This window comes from Armigeres subalbatus, chromosome 3, assembly GCF_024139115.2.
Source record: "Armigeres subalbatus isolate Guangzhou_Male chromosome 3, GZ_Asu_2, whole genome shotgun sequence".
NCBI classification, from domain to species: domain Eukaryota; kingdom Metazoa; phylum Arthropoda; class Insecta; order Diptera; family Culicidae; genus Armigeres; species Armigeres subalbatus.
Window position 1 is genome coordinate 151,660,196 of NC_085141.1, and position 12,376 is coordinate 151,672,571.

The 12,376-nt window shown below is 36.6% G+C and overlaps 2 protein-coding genes across 4 annotated transcripts in view; one reads left to right on the forward strand and one right to left on the reverse strand.

Annotated features, from left to right (window-relative positions):
• The window catches only part of LOC134219798 (peptidoglycan-recognition protein LB), a 57,673-nt gene extending 47,291 nt beyond the window's left edge, over window positions 1–10,382 (reverse strand). The window contains exon 1 of the mRNA XM_062698664.1: window positions 9,662–10,382. Coding sequence (XP_062554648.1) covers window positions 9,662–9,746 — 85 coding nt within the window. The 5' untranslated portion in view covers window positions 9,747–10,382. The remainder of the gene's footprint in view (window positions 1–9,661) is intronic.
• LOC134219797 (trichoplein keratin filament-binding protein) overlaps window positions 1–12,376 on the forward strand; it is a 280,474-nt gene that overhangs the window by 229,461 nt on the left and 38,637 nt on the right. Inside the window, exon 1 of one of the 3 annotated variants that reach the window (XM_062698663.1) lies at window positions 8,561–8,853. The exons of the other annotated variants lie outside the window; for them this stretch is intronic. The gene's annotated coding sequence lies outside the window, so the exon portion shown is untranslated. Of the gene's footprint in view, window positions 1–8,560; window positions 8,854–12,376 lie in introns of those variants that run through there. 3 annotated transcript variants of the gene reach the window in all.

Genomic DNA, 12,376 nt, shown 5'->3' on the forward strand with positions numbered 1-12,376 from the left:
AATTAATTGATTATTTCGATTAATCGATTCATCGTAGTAATAATCGATTAATTTTGAATCGATTATTATCCAACGATCAATCGATTCAATAATCGACAGGAATCGAGAGTAATCGATTAGTTACTAAACGATTAATCGGGATTTGGAGTGCAGTTTTTTGACAGTTTGCCATTACATTTAGAAAATCCAAATATCCTTCTATTAGTTGAACTTACTTAGTTGAGACTATAAAATCGTTTAGATGGAGTAAAATCAAAGAGCAGAATTGTTTGCCTTGAGTGTAGGACAACACTGGTAACAATATATTTTAAAACGCATATGTAATTTTGACTGCATGGTATGTCGTTTTCATTATGCGGGCTTTTCTAATCACTCAGAGACTGAGTGAAATTGTATTGCCGTCTCTTTTTTTCTCACGGAAATCTTACACTGTAAACTGTAAAGCAAATCTTCAAGAATAATAATTACCTGTGTTTTCTCGTGGAAAAAGTAATTAGGGAAAAGTTAAACAATATGTATAATTCATTACAAAATCAAAACAGAGAGTGCTCAATAAACAATTTTGTAACTATTCCGTACATAAAAGGACTAGAAGAAAAATTATCGACAACATGACTATAAAGTAACTTACAAACCGGTTGACAAAATTAAAGATGTATTATTTACGAAAACCAAAGACGTTTCCCCTGTTGTAGCGAACATTGTATTGGAGAGAATCGAGAGAGCAGCTCTAGTAAAACCATACGACCGGGGAATCGTTCCATTGTTTTTCAAACTTTGGTTACGAAAACCAAAGACGTAATACAAAAATAATAAAAATACAAATTAGTGTATGACATACCGTGCGGTGCATGTGAAAAATCGTACATCGGTGAAACTAGCCAGTTCTTATATAAACGTCTAAACCAGCATAAATACAATGGGAAAACAAAAAACATTCCCGGTACAGGTTTATCACAGCACACTATAGAAGAGGGACACATTTTTGACTTTGAAAAAACCAGAATACTTGACAAAATAAACAAAAGCAACACAAGACTGACTGCAGAAACATTTTACATTAAGATTAAAGGAGACGAAAATGTAGTAAATTGGCAAAAAGACTTGCTTTGCAAAAAGCAAATTTTAAAAATGCGTTAAACTCTATTAATAGCAAACTTAGAACTAATACCAGTAGCAGTTAGAATGTAAATATTGTACTTTGTTTGTGTGTGTCAATAGTTAGTAGTAATGGCTGTCTGTTAGATGATAAGTTATCGAAGCAGCTTGCAAAAACTTCTCTCGCTCAAAGCAGACGGTTCATTAAACACATATACCATCAATAACAATAAAAAATGAAAAATTGTGATGTTTTCAGTAGTGAGCACGGATGATAGCAATAAAAACCCAGATTAATCCACCTAGCGTGGGTGGTGCCTTTCTCGCATTTAGCTAAGACACCAACCTTATATGGGGTTTATATGGTCCGATGTACCATTTTCTTCATAACTTTTAAACGCAATGACCGATCGTTATAAAATTCAATAGTGATCAACAAGGTTTTGTCCCCTGACGAATGAAACTTGTTGCGAGAAAATCGGATAAGGATTACTATACGAAAAGTTGTCTAATGTTTTTTATAGCTTTTGTGCACACACACACACATACACACATACATACACACGGACAGACAGACATGTGCTCAGCTCGTCGAGCTGAGTCGATTGGTATATAATACTATGGGCCTCAGAGGCTTCTATAAAAAGTTCGTTTTCGGAGTGAAATAATAGCTTTTCGGTACAACTTAGTTGTACGAGAAAGGCAAAACTTAATTCACAGTGTACTGATCTTGCCTTTCTCGCATTTAGCCAAGACACCAACCTTATATGGTGCTAATATGGTTAAATGTACCATTAACTTCATAACTTTTTTACGCAACGGTCGATCGTAATCAAATTCAATAGTGATCAACTAGACTTTGTCCCCTGTCGAATGAAGCTTGTTGTGAGAAAATCGGTTAATAATTATTATATGAAAAGTTGTTCCAATGTTTTTCGTAGCTTTTCTGCACACACATACACACATACATACACTCGGACATTTGCTCAGCTCATCAAGCTGAGTCGATTGATATATAACACTTCGGGTCTCCGAGGCTTCTATAAAAAGTTCGTTTTCGTAGTGAAATGATAGCCTTTCGGTATAACTTTGTTGTACGAGAAAGGCAAAAACTATGCAGATTAAGTCGAAATTTTTCCTTGTTCAAATACTATTAATATCGGTATTAATGCATACGTAACTGCAAATGCTTCAGAAAATTCAGATGGAACTTAAGTATCCGGTGAATTCTATCCAAAACTCAGGTAGAACTTACCTATATTGTCTATCAGAAACAAAGTTAATACGCTGTTTATACCGAAGCTAGATTTTTCTCCAGATACAGGCAACTTACCCAACTTCGGAAGTAGCTGGATTTGCCTAAAATGGTAACCTGGCTTAGAAACCTCGCAGTTAATAACTGTGGAAGTGCTTAATGGGCACTAAGCTGCGAGTCGGCTCTGTCCCAGTGTGGGGATGCAATGTCAATAAGAAGAAGAAGAATCCATACACTAGACCACTTCTACATAAGAAAATAAAAACAAATTGTTTATTTATCTTTTTCATCAAAATCGCAATACCCTTCAATCTGCAACAATAACAATGTTCATTTGGCTCAGATTTTGACAGATCTCGATGCTCGATTGGCTTAAGGTGGCCGCTTCGCATATCTCTGAATGTAGGATCCCTAGGTGCGACATACCACCCTTTTTGCGGCATCTTTACCGATTGTAGGGGATGGATGCACGGAGAAAAACAAGATTAGTTTGAAACAACGATATTTTTGGTTGAATTTCAAACTAAAATTTTGGTTGTTTCAAAGCGAATGTTTGTTACATATTTCAAAACCGTATTTTTTGTTGAATCAAACTTTAAAAGTAGTTTGTTGTAGCATAGAAAAAAGTTTTGAATTTATCATTTTGCCTTTCTCGTTCAACGAAGTTTCACTACAAAAACAAACTTTCTATAGAAGCCTCGGAAACCCATAGTGTTATATACCAATCGACTCAGCTCGACGAACTGAGCACATGTATGTCTGTCCGTGTGTATATATGTGTATATGTGTGTGCACAAAAGCTAAGACAACTTTTCGCATAGTAATGTTTAAACGATTTTCAACAACTTCTATTCGAAAGGGAACAAAGCCTTGTTGATCACTATTGAATTTGATTACGATCGACCGTTGCGTTTAAAAGTTATGAAGAAAATGGTACTTCGAACCATATAATCCCCATAAAATGTTGGTGTCTTGACTAAATGCGAGAAAGGCAGCATTACTACTCGGTAAATTAAAATGGTCATGGCTTTTCTCGTGCAACAAAGTTGTACTGAAATCATTTCACTTCAATATCGAACTTTTAATAGAAGGCTCAGAGATATGTTATATACCAATCGACTCAGCCCAGTAAATGTCTGTCTATCCGTGTGTGTCTGTTTGTCATAAAAAAAAAACATAGGCCAATTTATCACATAGTAATTCTTAACCGATTCTCTCACAACAAATTACATTCGACAGAGCGTAGTTAATAACTATCGAATTTCACAACGATTGCGCATTCCAAAAAAAACTAAATATTAAAATAGTTATGAAACATAATAGGGGGAATGACGGCTTTGGCAGGTTTTGTTCTATTATTGGCAGGGGTTTTTTTATGACTGACTAGGCTCAAATTTGACCTAAGCATATCAAAGAATATTGTGGCCAAATTTCATAAAATTTGGTCGACAAAAACCCCCCTGCCAATAATAGAACAAAACCTGCCAAAGCCTTCTTTCCCCCTAATTAAGCTCTAGCATGCCATACAATGACTTGAAGTATCATCCCATGCAAGCTCTTCAAAATGTATTCAGCATTTCAATGAATTTCCCGTTAATGCATTATATTGTTTGATTGGTTTGTTTAATAATGCACGAGAAAGGCACAATCACTGCTAGGTGGATCAATCTGGGTTTTTTTCGTCAAACTAATAATTATGTCAATCTATATACATAAAAATGAATTTCTGTCTGTCTGAACCTTATAGACTCCGAAACTACTGGGCCGATCGGCGTGAAAATTTGTATGCAGAGGTTTTTGGGACCGGGGAAGGTTCTTAAGACGGTTCGAGACCCCTCCCTCCTTTGGAAAGGGAGGCTCCCACACAAATGAAACAGAAATTTCTGCATAGCTCGAGAACTAATCAGAGCATTAATCAATTTTAGGCAATACGAAGTTCGTCGGGTCTGCTAGTGTGAACATAAAATTTCGTTGTTTTTAATAAAATTTGGGTTGATGACAAAAACGACTTTCAATATCAAGTCTGAACCCGAACGATATAGAATTCTTCAAATTTTGTCTCAAAAATAACTACAGTGGGTCCAAAAAGTATTCGTCTAGCTGCATATTTTTTAGTAAGATGTAAAACTTAGGCGTGATAGAAGTGAAATCAAAAAACTTTCTTCTAAATTTGGTAGAAAACTTATCAACACATGATTATTATTCAAAAACAAATAGAAAATTCAATTAATATTTCTGGTATGTAGAGAATATCTAAATTTCGTCAATTTCGCTTGCTCAAAAAGTATTCGTCTATTCAGAAAATAATCGAGCGGAACACGAATATAATAGTTTTATTCGCATGTAATTACACTAGCACACTCTAGTGATGTCTAGCAACATTTTGTCAATACTCAATGCCAGATCAAATAATGTTTTTGTTTGTTTGTTTGAACTTGGCGCGGAAAACAGAAGCACCATGGGTGGGAAAAGTAAAAAGATGAGTCCCAATGAAAAAAAAAACTTATTCTACGCCTGCATAATTAGTGCAAGTTGATTTATGACTTTGCATGAAATGTGGGAAGCAAGAAATGTGGGAAGCAAGAATTCAACCATTTTATTGGGGATTGGTCGCATCAGGGCCAAAAAAATCTATCAAAACAAATAACAGAGTGCTCATCAGCGATGGTAAACTGATAACGATGAGCGATTTATTAGCGTTAGCGTTAGCGTTAGCGTTAGCGTTGTTACGGTATACTTCGTAGATTGGACACTAGCGATACTCATGTTTCTTATGGAATCCCTATCCAGATTGCTATCGGAAATCAAGGTGGGGAATTACCCTTGATTCCAATCTAAGATAAAAATGGCATAAGCATGAGGATTACTACTCCCGGCCACGCCCATCTTTACCGTAACTAGGGATTGGAAAGGAAATGTTGATGTAGAACTTACTTAACGAGAGGCCCCCGACTTGGCGACGCCCTCATAAGTTCTACGGAGTTGGTGGTTGGGTAGGGTAAGGTAGGTCATGGAGGTTTGCCTCAAGCTGGCAATTCGACCCACAGACTATGTTGTTTACCTGTTTTTATTCAAACTCTTGCCAGCCGGCTGTCGAAAGAGTGTGCTTATATCGATTCTATTTACAGTTTATTCTTTAAGTAATTTACAGGCGATTTCTTAACCTCAATCTATTAACAGCTATCCGTTGAACGAATCTAAATTTACCAAATTTGTACTTTCTGCTCAGTGAGCAAAACGATTCTTCTAGGTTCATCGAATACAAAAATCAAACCATGCCTTTTCAAGATAATTATAATAAACATTTTACAAAGTTTTATTTGAAGTATTTCCGCGATTTCTGATATAAAATTCAACAGCTCTGTGACGTAAACGGCCTAAATGCACCACCACCAGAAAATTTTCCTCACGCGCTGATCTACCTAAACACATATCACACATAGTAATAGTATGGTACTTCCTTTTGCGTTGTACAAATATGTTGCATTTCACAAAAACATGACTCTTCTCTTTTCTCCATTCCATCAAACGTTTCACTCAAATTTCAATGATTCACTTCAATTTCAATAAAACACGTCACCGGATGAATAAAATAAAATAAATAAATAAATGAATAAATCAATAAATAAATAGATCAATAAATAAATAAATAAATACCACAATCACTCGCGAGCGCGTTCTGATAACGATGAGCGATTTATTGTGCGGAAAATAAAAAAATCCTTAAAAACGAGTTCACCCATAAAGGCAAGTGAGTTGGAGAGAAGAAGTGCCCAGATATGAACCAATACGAAAAGAAATACTTGTGAAAAGTATGGGTATAATGGGCGAGTATCACAGAAGAAAATTCAAGTGAGCCATCAAATTATCAAAAACAGCTTGATTTCAGCTAAAAATATCGCTGGAAGAAGGATGACTTTCGGAATCAAGTCATGTTACCTGACGATAGCAAGTACAGCATATTTGGATCAAATGGCCGATGTATGGTATGGCGGAAAAGGAATATTGAGATACAGCCGCAGAATCTCTTTTGGGCAGTAAAGCATGGTGGGGTTCCGTCATGGTCTCTGAGGTGCTTGAGCGCAACCGGTGTGGGAAATTTCACATTATTGAAGGAATTATGTATCACAAAATGTTCATCCGCATTTTGAAAGAAAATTTGAACTCCATTGCTGAGAAATTAGGCTTACAGGGAACATACATCTTACGGGGCGATAATTACCTTGAGCACATAGCCCAAAGTACTAAGCTGTAACTACTCTATAATACCCCAATCAACTCAAAACGCCTCTTCAGAGCCAAGATATGAATCCAATTTAACTCCATTTGAAGGTTCTGGACGTCAAACTTTTCGTGAAATTCGTGAAAGTCATATTTCCAACAACAACGAATTGAAATTAGTGTTGAAAGAAGAATGGAAGAATATTCCGTCCCCTGTTACGGCTAATTTGGTCAGTTCCATGCCACAAGAACTACAGCCCGTCATAGATACACAGGGGAATCCAACGAAATATTGAATTCCATTCTACAACTCCTGTTTTCGTTTCAAAAGCACGCTAAACCTGAGTAGACGAATACTTTTTGAGCCCGTATTTAATGAATTGTTATGTTTTGTTACCTTTGTTTGTGTTATTGTTTTATTTTTCTGATTGATTTTTAACAATAAAGATGAATTGATTATTTTGCTACACAATGTAATCGATAGTTTTATTTTTTTGAGCTTACTAGATTCTATTTTTGACAATTTCTAGAAAATGCACAGCTAGACGAATACTTTTTGGACTCACTGTATTAAGCTGACAATAATCATCGGTTTCAGTGCTTTTATGAGAGAGGCATAGCTTCTACAGTTTTTACCGTTTTTACAGATAAAATCCAAGCTTTGATTAATTCAATTAGCTACAAATATTCACCACAAATATTTCAGGATGTCTGCTGCGGTCCTACGATTTCTTGACCCTGACAATTTTCCAACAGCCTGTCCGCTAAGCCGCCTATTCTGCCCGTTGTCTTAAGTTGCGATTCGGTAAACAGATACAATTTCAAGACAAGCTTATTGAATTATTACTAATAGTTGTCGAATATTACAGCTGATCTAACAACAAATTATCCGAATATAACAAATATAACGAATCATTTAATTTGTAACGCCTAGGCGGAGCACAAACAAGTTTGTGGCAGCTGCCTCTGTTATGTATTCGAGAATTGACTATGTACTATGACTATGACTATGTATCAAATGCTTTAGCCAAGCAAGCCTTTGGCAGAGCAGAGTGCGATTGATTCGCATTCTATACCATCCCGCCCAACTAGTTGTTGGGGGGCATGGAGTGCGATCCTCTCGTTTAATAAACAATGTGCACTCGCTTGACTGTGGATATACAACAGTAAAGCACATGTGGAGATTGGACAAATCAAGCATCCGAAAGATATTCAATTTGCAAAAAAGAGAGCTAACCGCGGTGGAGGTTGGTACTCGGATTCTGATGGCTTTTCCGCAAACGTGACCTTTAAGTGGTCTTGTTGTGTAGGGGTTATCACGCCTATCTAAAGAGTAGGAGGTTGAGGGTTCGAGTCCCTCCAAGACACGTGGATTCTTTTTCGCAAATTTCATATCAATTTGTCCTTTTCGAAACATGTGCTGTGCATATGCACAGCCAAGATATTTAACTACCGATCTGATTTTTTGCGGTAACGAACAGCGGAGCGAACAATAGACGAATCCAAGTAAAAATAAGAAGAAGACACACGACGGTGTTAACTTTGACAGATCCTACAGCACAGCATAGGAAGATCATTTTAAAATGCTTATAATAAATTTTAGACAAAATGTAATTAAAATCTGATTGAAGCATGACACGGAAAAAGTTCTGAACTGTATGATAGATACATTTTTGGAAAATATTCAAAAAATTGAGATAAGCTTCCGAATCCACTTTTTCCGAACCCTACATTCATCAGATTTTAATTACAATTTGTCTAGAATTTATTATAAGCATTTTAAAATGATCTTCCTATGCTGTGCTGTAGGATCTGTCAAAGTTAACACCGTCGTATGTCTTCTTCTTATTTTTACTTGGATTCGTCTATAACTCGAGAACAACGATAGAAGTTCGTGGTGGAGATAGAAAGAGAAAGAAAGATTCGGAAGGGGCTTTGAGCAAAGCCCATTTGAAATGAGACATCAGTTTAGTGTAGAATGTGGTTAGCGACGGACGTCATCCAGTCAGGTGAACCACCAGATCGGGCCTCGAAAATGGCCGGCGGATCACGACACCTGACAGCTGTGTAAAACAAGTTCAAATGTATCACCAGAACCGGTGCCCCCCGCAATTGGGCCTTATTGAAAGAAATTTATCATGGGTTGTAGCCCCCCGGATCAGTTCATTATAGTAACAGCTACCGAAAAACGTTTCTTACGATATGCTATCTTTCGAGAGTGTATACAGACTAGATAAGTGAAAGATTTGCTAATTCTACTTTGAATTCAAACACTGGTGGTGAGTAAAAACGTAATAGTCTACTGCCGAAGTGATCCCTTTCCTTATATTATGTCATTTTGTTCATGACGCCAAATGTTTAAAAAATATTCCAACGATCTGATCTTCTGGTTCTAATAATGTAAAAAGATTATCTTTATTTATATTGTTTTGGTATGACTAAGCTAATCATCCACCATGATATTCAAGACAAAATTTTCAAAACGACCACGCAAACCAACACGATCAATAGGTAGGTGAAGGTTTCCGCTACCTGTTGATGGTGTTGGTTTGCGTGGGAGGGCTATCAGATTCGTCGAATCGTCGTTTGAATCTTTGTTTACAAAAGTAGATAAGTCGTTTTGAAATTTTTTTCTTGTATTATAAAACTGATGTGAAGAGCATTATAAAGAGAAAAGTAGTATGTTGCACGCTTAAAATCAATAACACAGAGATGTGTTTTCTTCAAACAAAACGGACCTAATTCAGAACATCACCTAGATGAGCAACAGTTACACAGGCACAAAAATGCCTCGTACGGTCGTGATAACGGTCCTTTTCAACATGTAAACTTTTGTACAGATTCTTTGTTTCATGAGGAACCAAATACCGTTAAAAATATTGAAATCCAAGCTTCAATAAAACCACACGAGCTATTTTTGTGGCTGTGTAACTGTCGCTCATCTAGGTGCTGTTCTCCATTAGGCTTGTTTTGTGTGAAGCAAACATATCTCTGTGTTATTGATTTTAAGCGTGTGAACAAGGATTGAAAAAATCTAAAAACTTCAAAAATTTAATCAACGATAATCGTGTAATGGATTATACTTACAGCACGCTAAGGATAGATCGATGATTAATAGGATGTGTAATATTGCTATTAGCGATATTCCAAAAGCACCAACCGACGAGTACATTTTCCACTTTGTTTTTTTTTCTTGGACTGCCAAAATTGTGGGTCAATCAATAGATTTCCGTCACGCTCACTTACTCATCAAACCAACAACAATGAGGATTTGGAAAATATCATCAAATGGAACACATAAATCACTGTTATTTTCACCACTAATATTCGTTGAGTTCGACACACTTTGGTAACTCAAAGGAAAACTTGGCAATCGTTTCACAAGGTGAAATCTTTAACTGCATGTTTTACTTATTTGCTTTAAAACACTATAAAATAAATTCTAATAACTCTGCACCTCTGCACTATACTGCACACACTTTGCATACGCTCGTGGTAAATTTCGAAGCGCGTATTCTCTACCTCATCAGCTAGACAACATGCGCCCGACTGGGCTCTACTTATAATGTTCGGGTGCTTACCCTCAATCGTTTATCACGCGGATTTAGCAATGATTGAACAAACCAACACTGACGATCGGGTCGGAATCTTCCGGCGCTCGCAAATCAATTACGTTTGCGCTTCTGCACAATGCCGACATGTACAAAGAAAGCATAAACGCGCGCATGTGTTATGAATTCTGGCAGAAACGCCCACTTTGCGAGGCTGGACTTTGAGTTGGCAATGACACAGCCGGTCGAAAGCTTGCAGCTTTTATATACAACGACGATGTTCGGCGCTCTCTTGTGTGGCAGCCAGAACATCTGAAATTTGGAGCATTAGTTACTCGCGACTTCCGATCTACCAGATGTGAATTGATATTAAACAGATGTGAATAATAAGAGCACTTGTTGACTTGTTTTGAGATGTGTGCAACACGACGGAGGATTACTGTTGACTATTTGTGTTTGTTAAATATCGTAAAGTACAGAAAGTTGTAACGGTTGGTTGGGAATAGAACGTTGTAATACAGTCTGTCCCACATTAATTGGTACACCCTATATAAGCTAAGATAGCTTTTTTACTGTTGCACCGATCTCCATCATTTTTTTTTGTGGATTCAGTGGTTGAACAAAAATAAGTTTTCATCATAAATCTTTGATTTAATGATTTTTTAATTATTCAACAGAGCATTACTCAGTCCTGTTTTACATGCCACTTTCATTTGTTTTGCCATCGAATATTAAGATTTTCGACACTTTCCTGATGTTCCGCTGTTTTGATTATTTTCTTGAACACCACGGCAGTTACATCGCCTCTGCGATGTCATATATATCGTAAATTATTATGCCGCAAACAATCTAAATAGAATTTAGGTCTGGAGAAAGATCAGATCAAAGCAAAACGTGAATTTATCCCTTTGCTAGTTAGGGTAAGACGGTATAATATGCCCCCTAAGGTAATAGCTATGATAACTTTTTACTTTTCAACGCAATTTATGCAAACTTTATGTTATTTGGTAGTCCAAAAAGTCACAAATGAATTGCCTGTGAGTAGTCATATAGAGTAGAGTGGGGCAAGAGTACCGTCGTGCGGGGCTTCTTTTGAAAAATCAGGGGCTACTTTGGACATTTTGAAACATGAATTACGGCGTTAACTACTCTCCAATTGCCATTATCACCAGCCGGGTGTCTTGTTGATAGTTGGATGGCAACTTTTTGTTTCAAATTTGGATTTTTTTCTTTTTGTATTTTTAGAAAATCAAAAATCCAAAGTACCCCCGGAGTCAAAAGAAGCCCCGCACGACGGTACGCACTTAGTTTTCAATCGATCATGTGCCCCTTATGAAGCAAGCTTCTGCATATCAAATCTGCGTCGATGATTCATATACTCTTCCTTTATGTTACCCAGTGGAAAAAATATTGAAATTATTGAGATTCGTTTTAGTAGAACCCTTATTGCAAGACAAGTGAAAAACGCACTCTTACCCCACCGGTGGGGTAAGAGTGCGCATCGGGTGGGGTAAGAGTACGCATTTATCCAATCATGTGCTTTAAGTATATATTAACACAAATAAGAGTTAATAACATTTAATTGATGTTTAATGAGCATATATTAGGGAATGTTTAATGATTACGTAACTCTTAAAGGGGGAGGGGGTCCTAAAAATGTGCACTTTCATACGAAAAATCATTGTTTTTTTATATATACAAAAATCTACAGAGGTAAAAATATATATCAGGTTTCGCGTGGCGTATACAAAGGCATTTTCCTTAAAGAAAGTCCACCAATCACGTAACGTAAAATTTGGCTATTTCATCACCCCTCCCCTCTATGTTACACTATTTGTATGAATCCTCTAAAAATATATGGATCGTCACATATCCTGCAAACCCTCCCAGCTAAACGTTGCGTAATTTATGAATGTATCTTTTGATTAAATGAAATTATTATTTAGATGAAATTGTGTTTTCGTACTATGTTTAGGTGTACAACAAGTCCTAATACAATTTCATTATTTCGCTTAAATGCTTTGTTCGCTAAGTCCTTTCTAATACCGAATTACTTCAACTTATCCTAAAAACTTGTGATAATTTCTGAATTCTGTCCCTTTTTCTTAGTTGTGGATCTTTACGCTTTAGAAGAAGTCTTATTTCGACCGGAGATACGGGTTTGACATCATAATTTGAAAATTCATATGCGTACTCTTGCCCCACCGGTTTCTGCGTACTTTTACCCCACAGTCCCAAAAATTATTCAAGT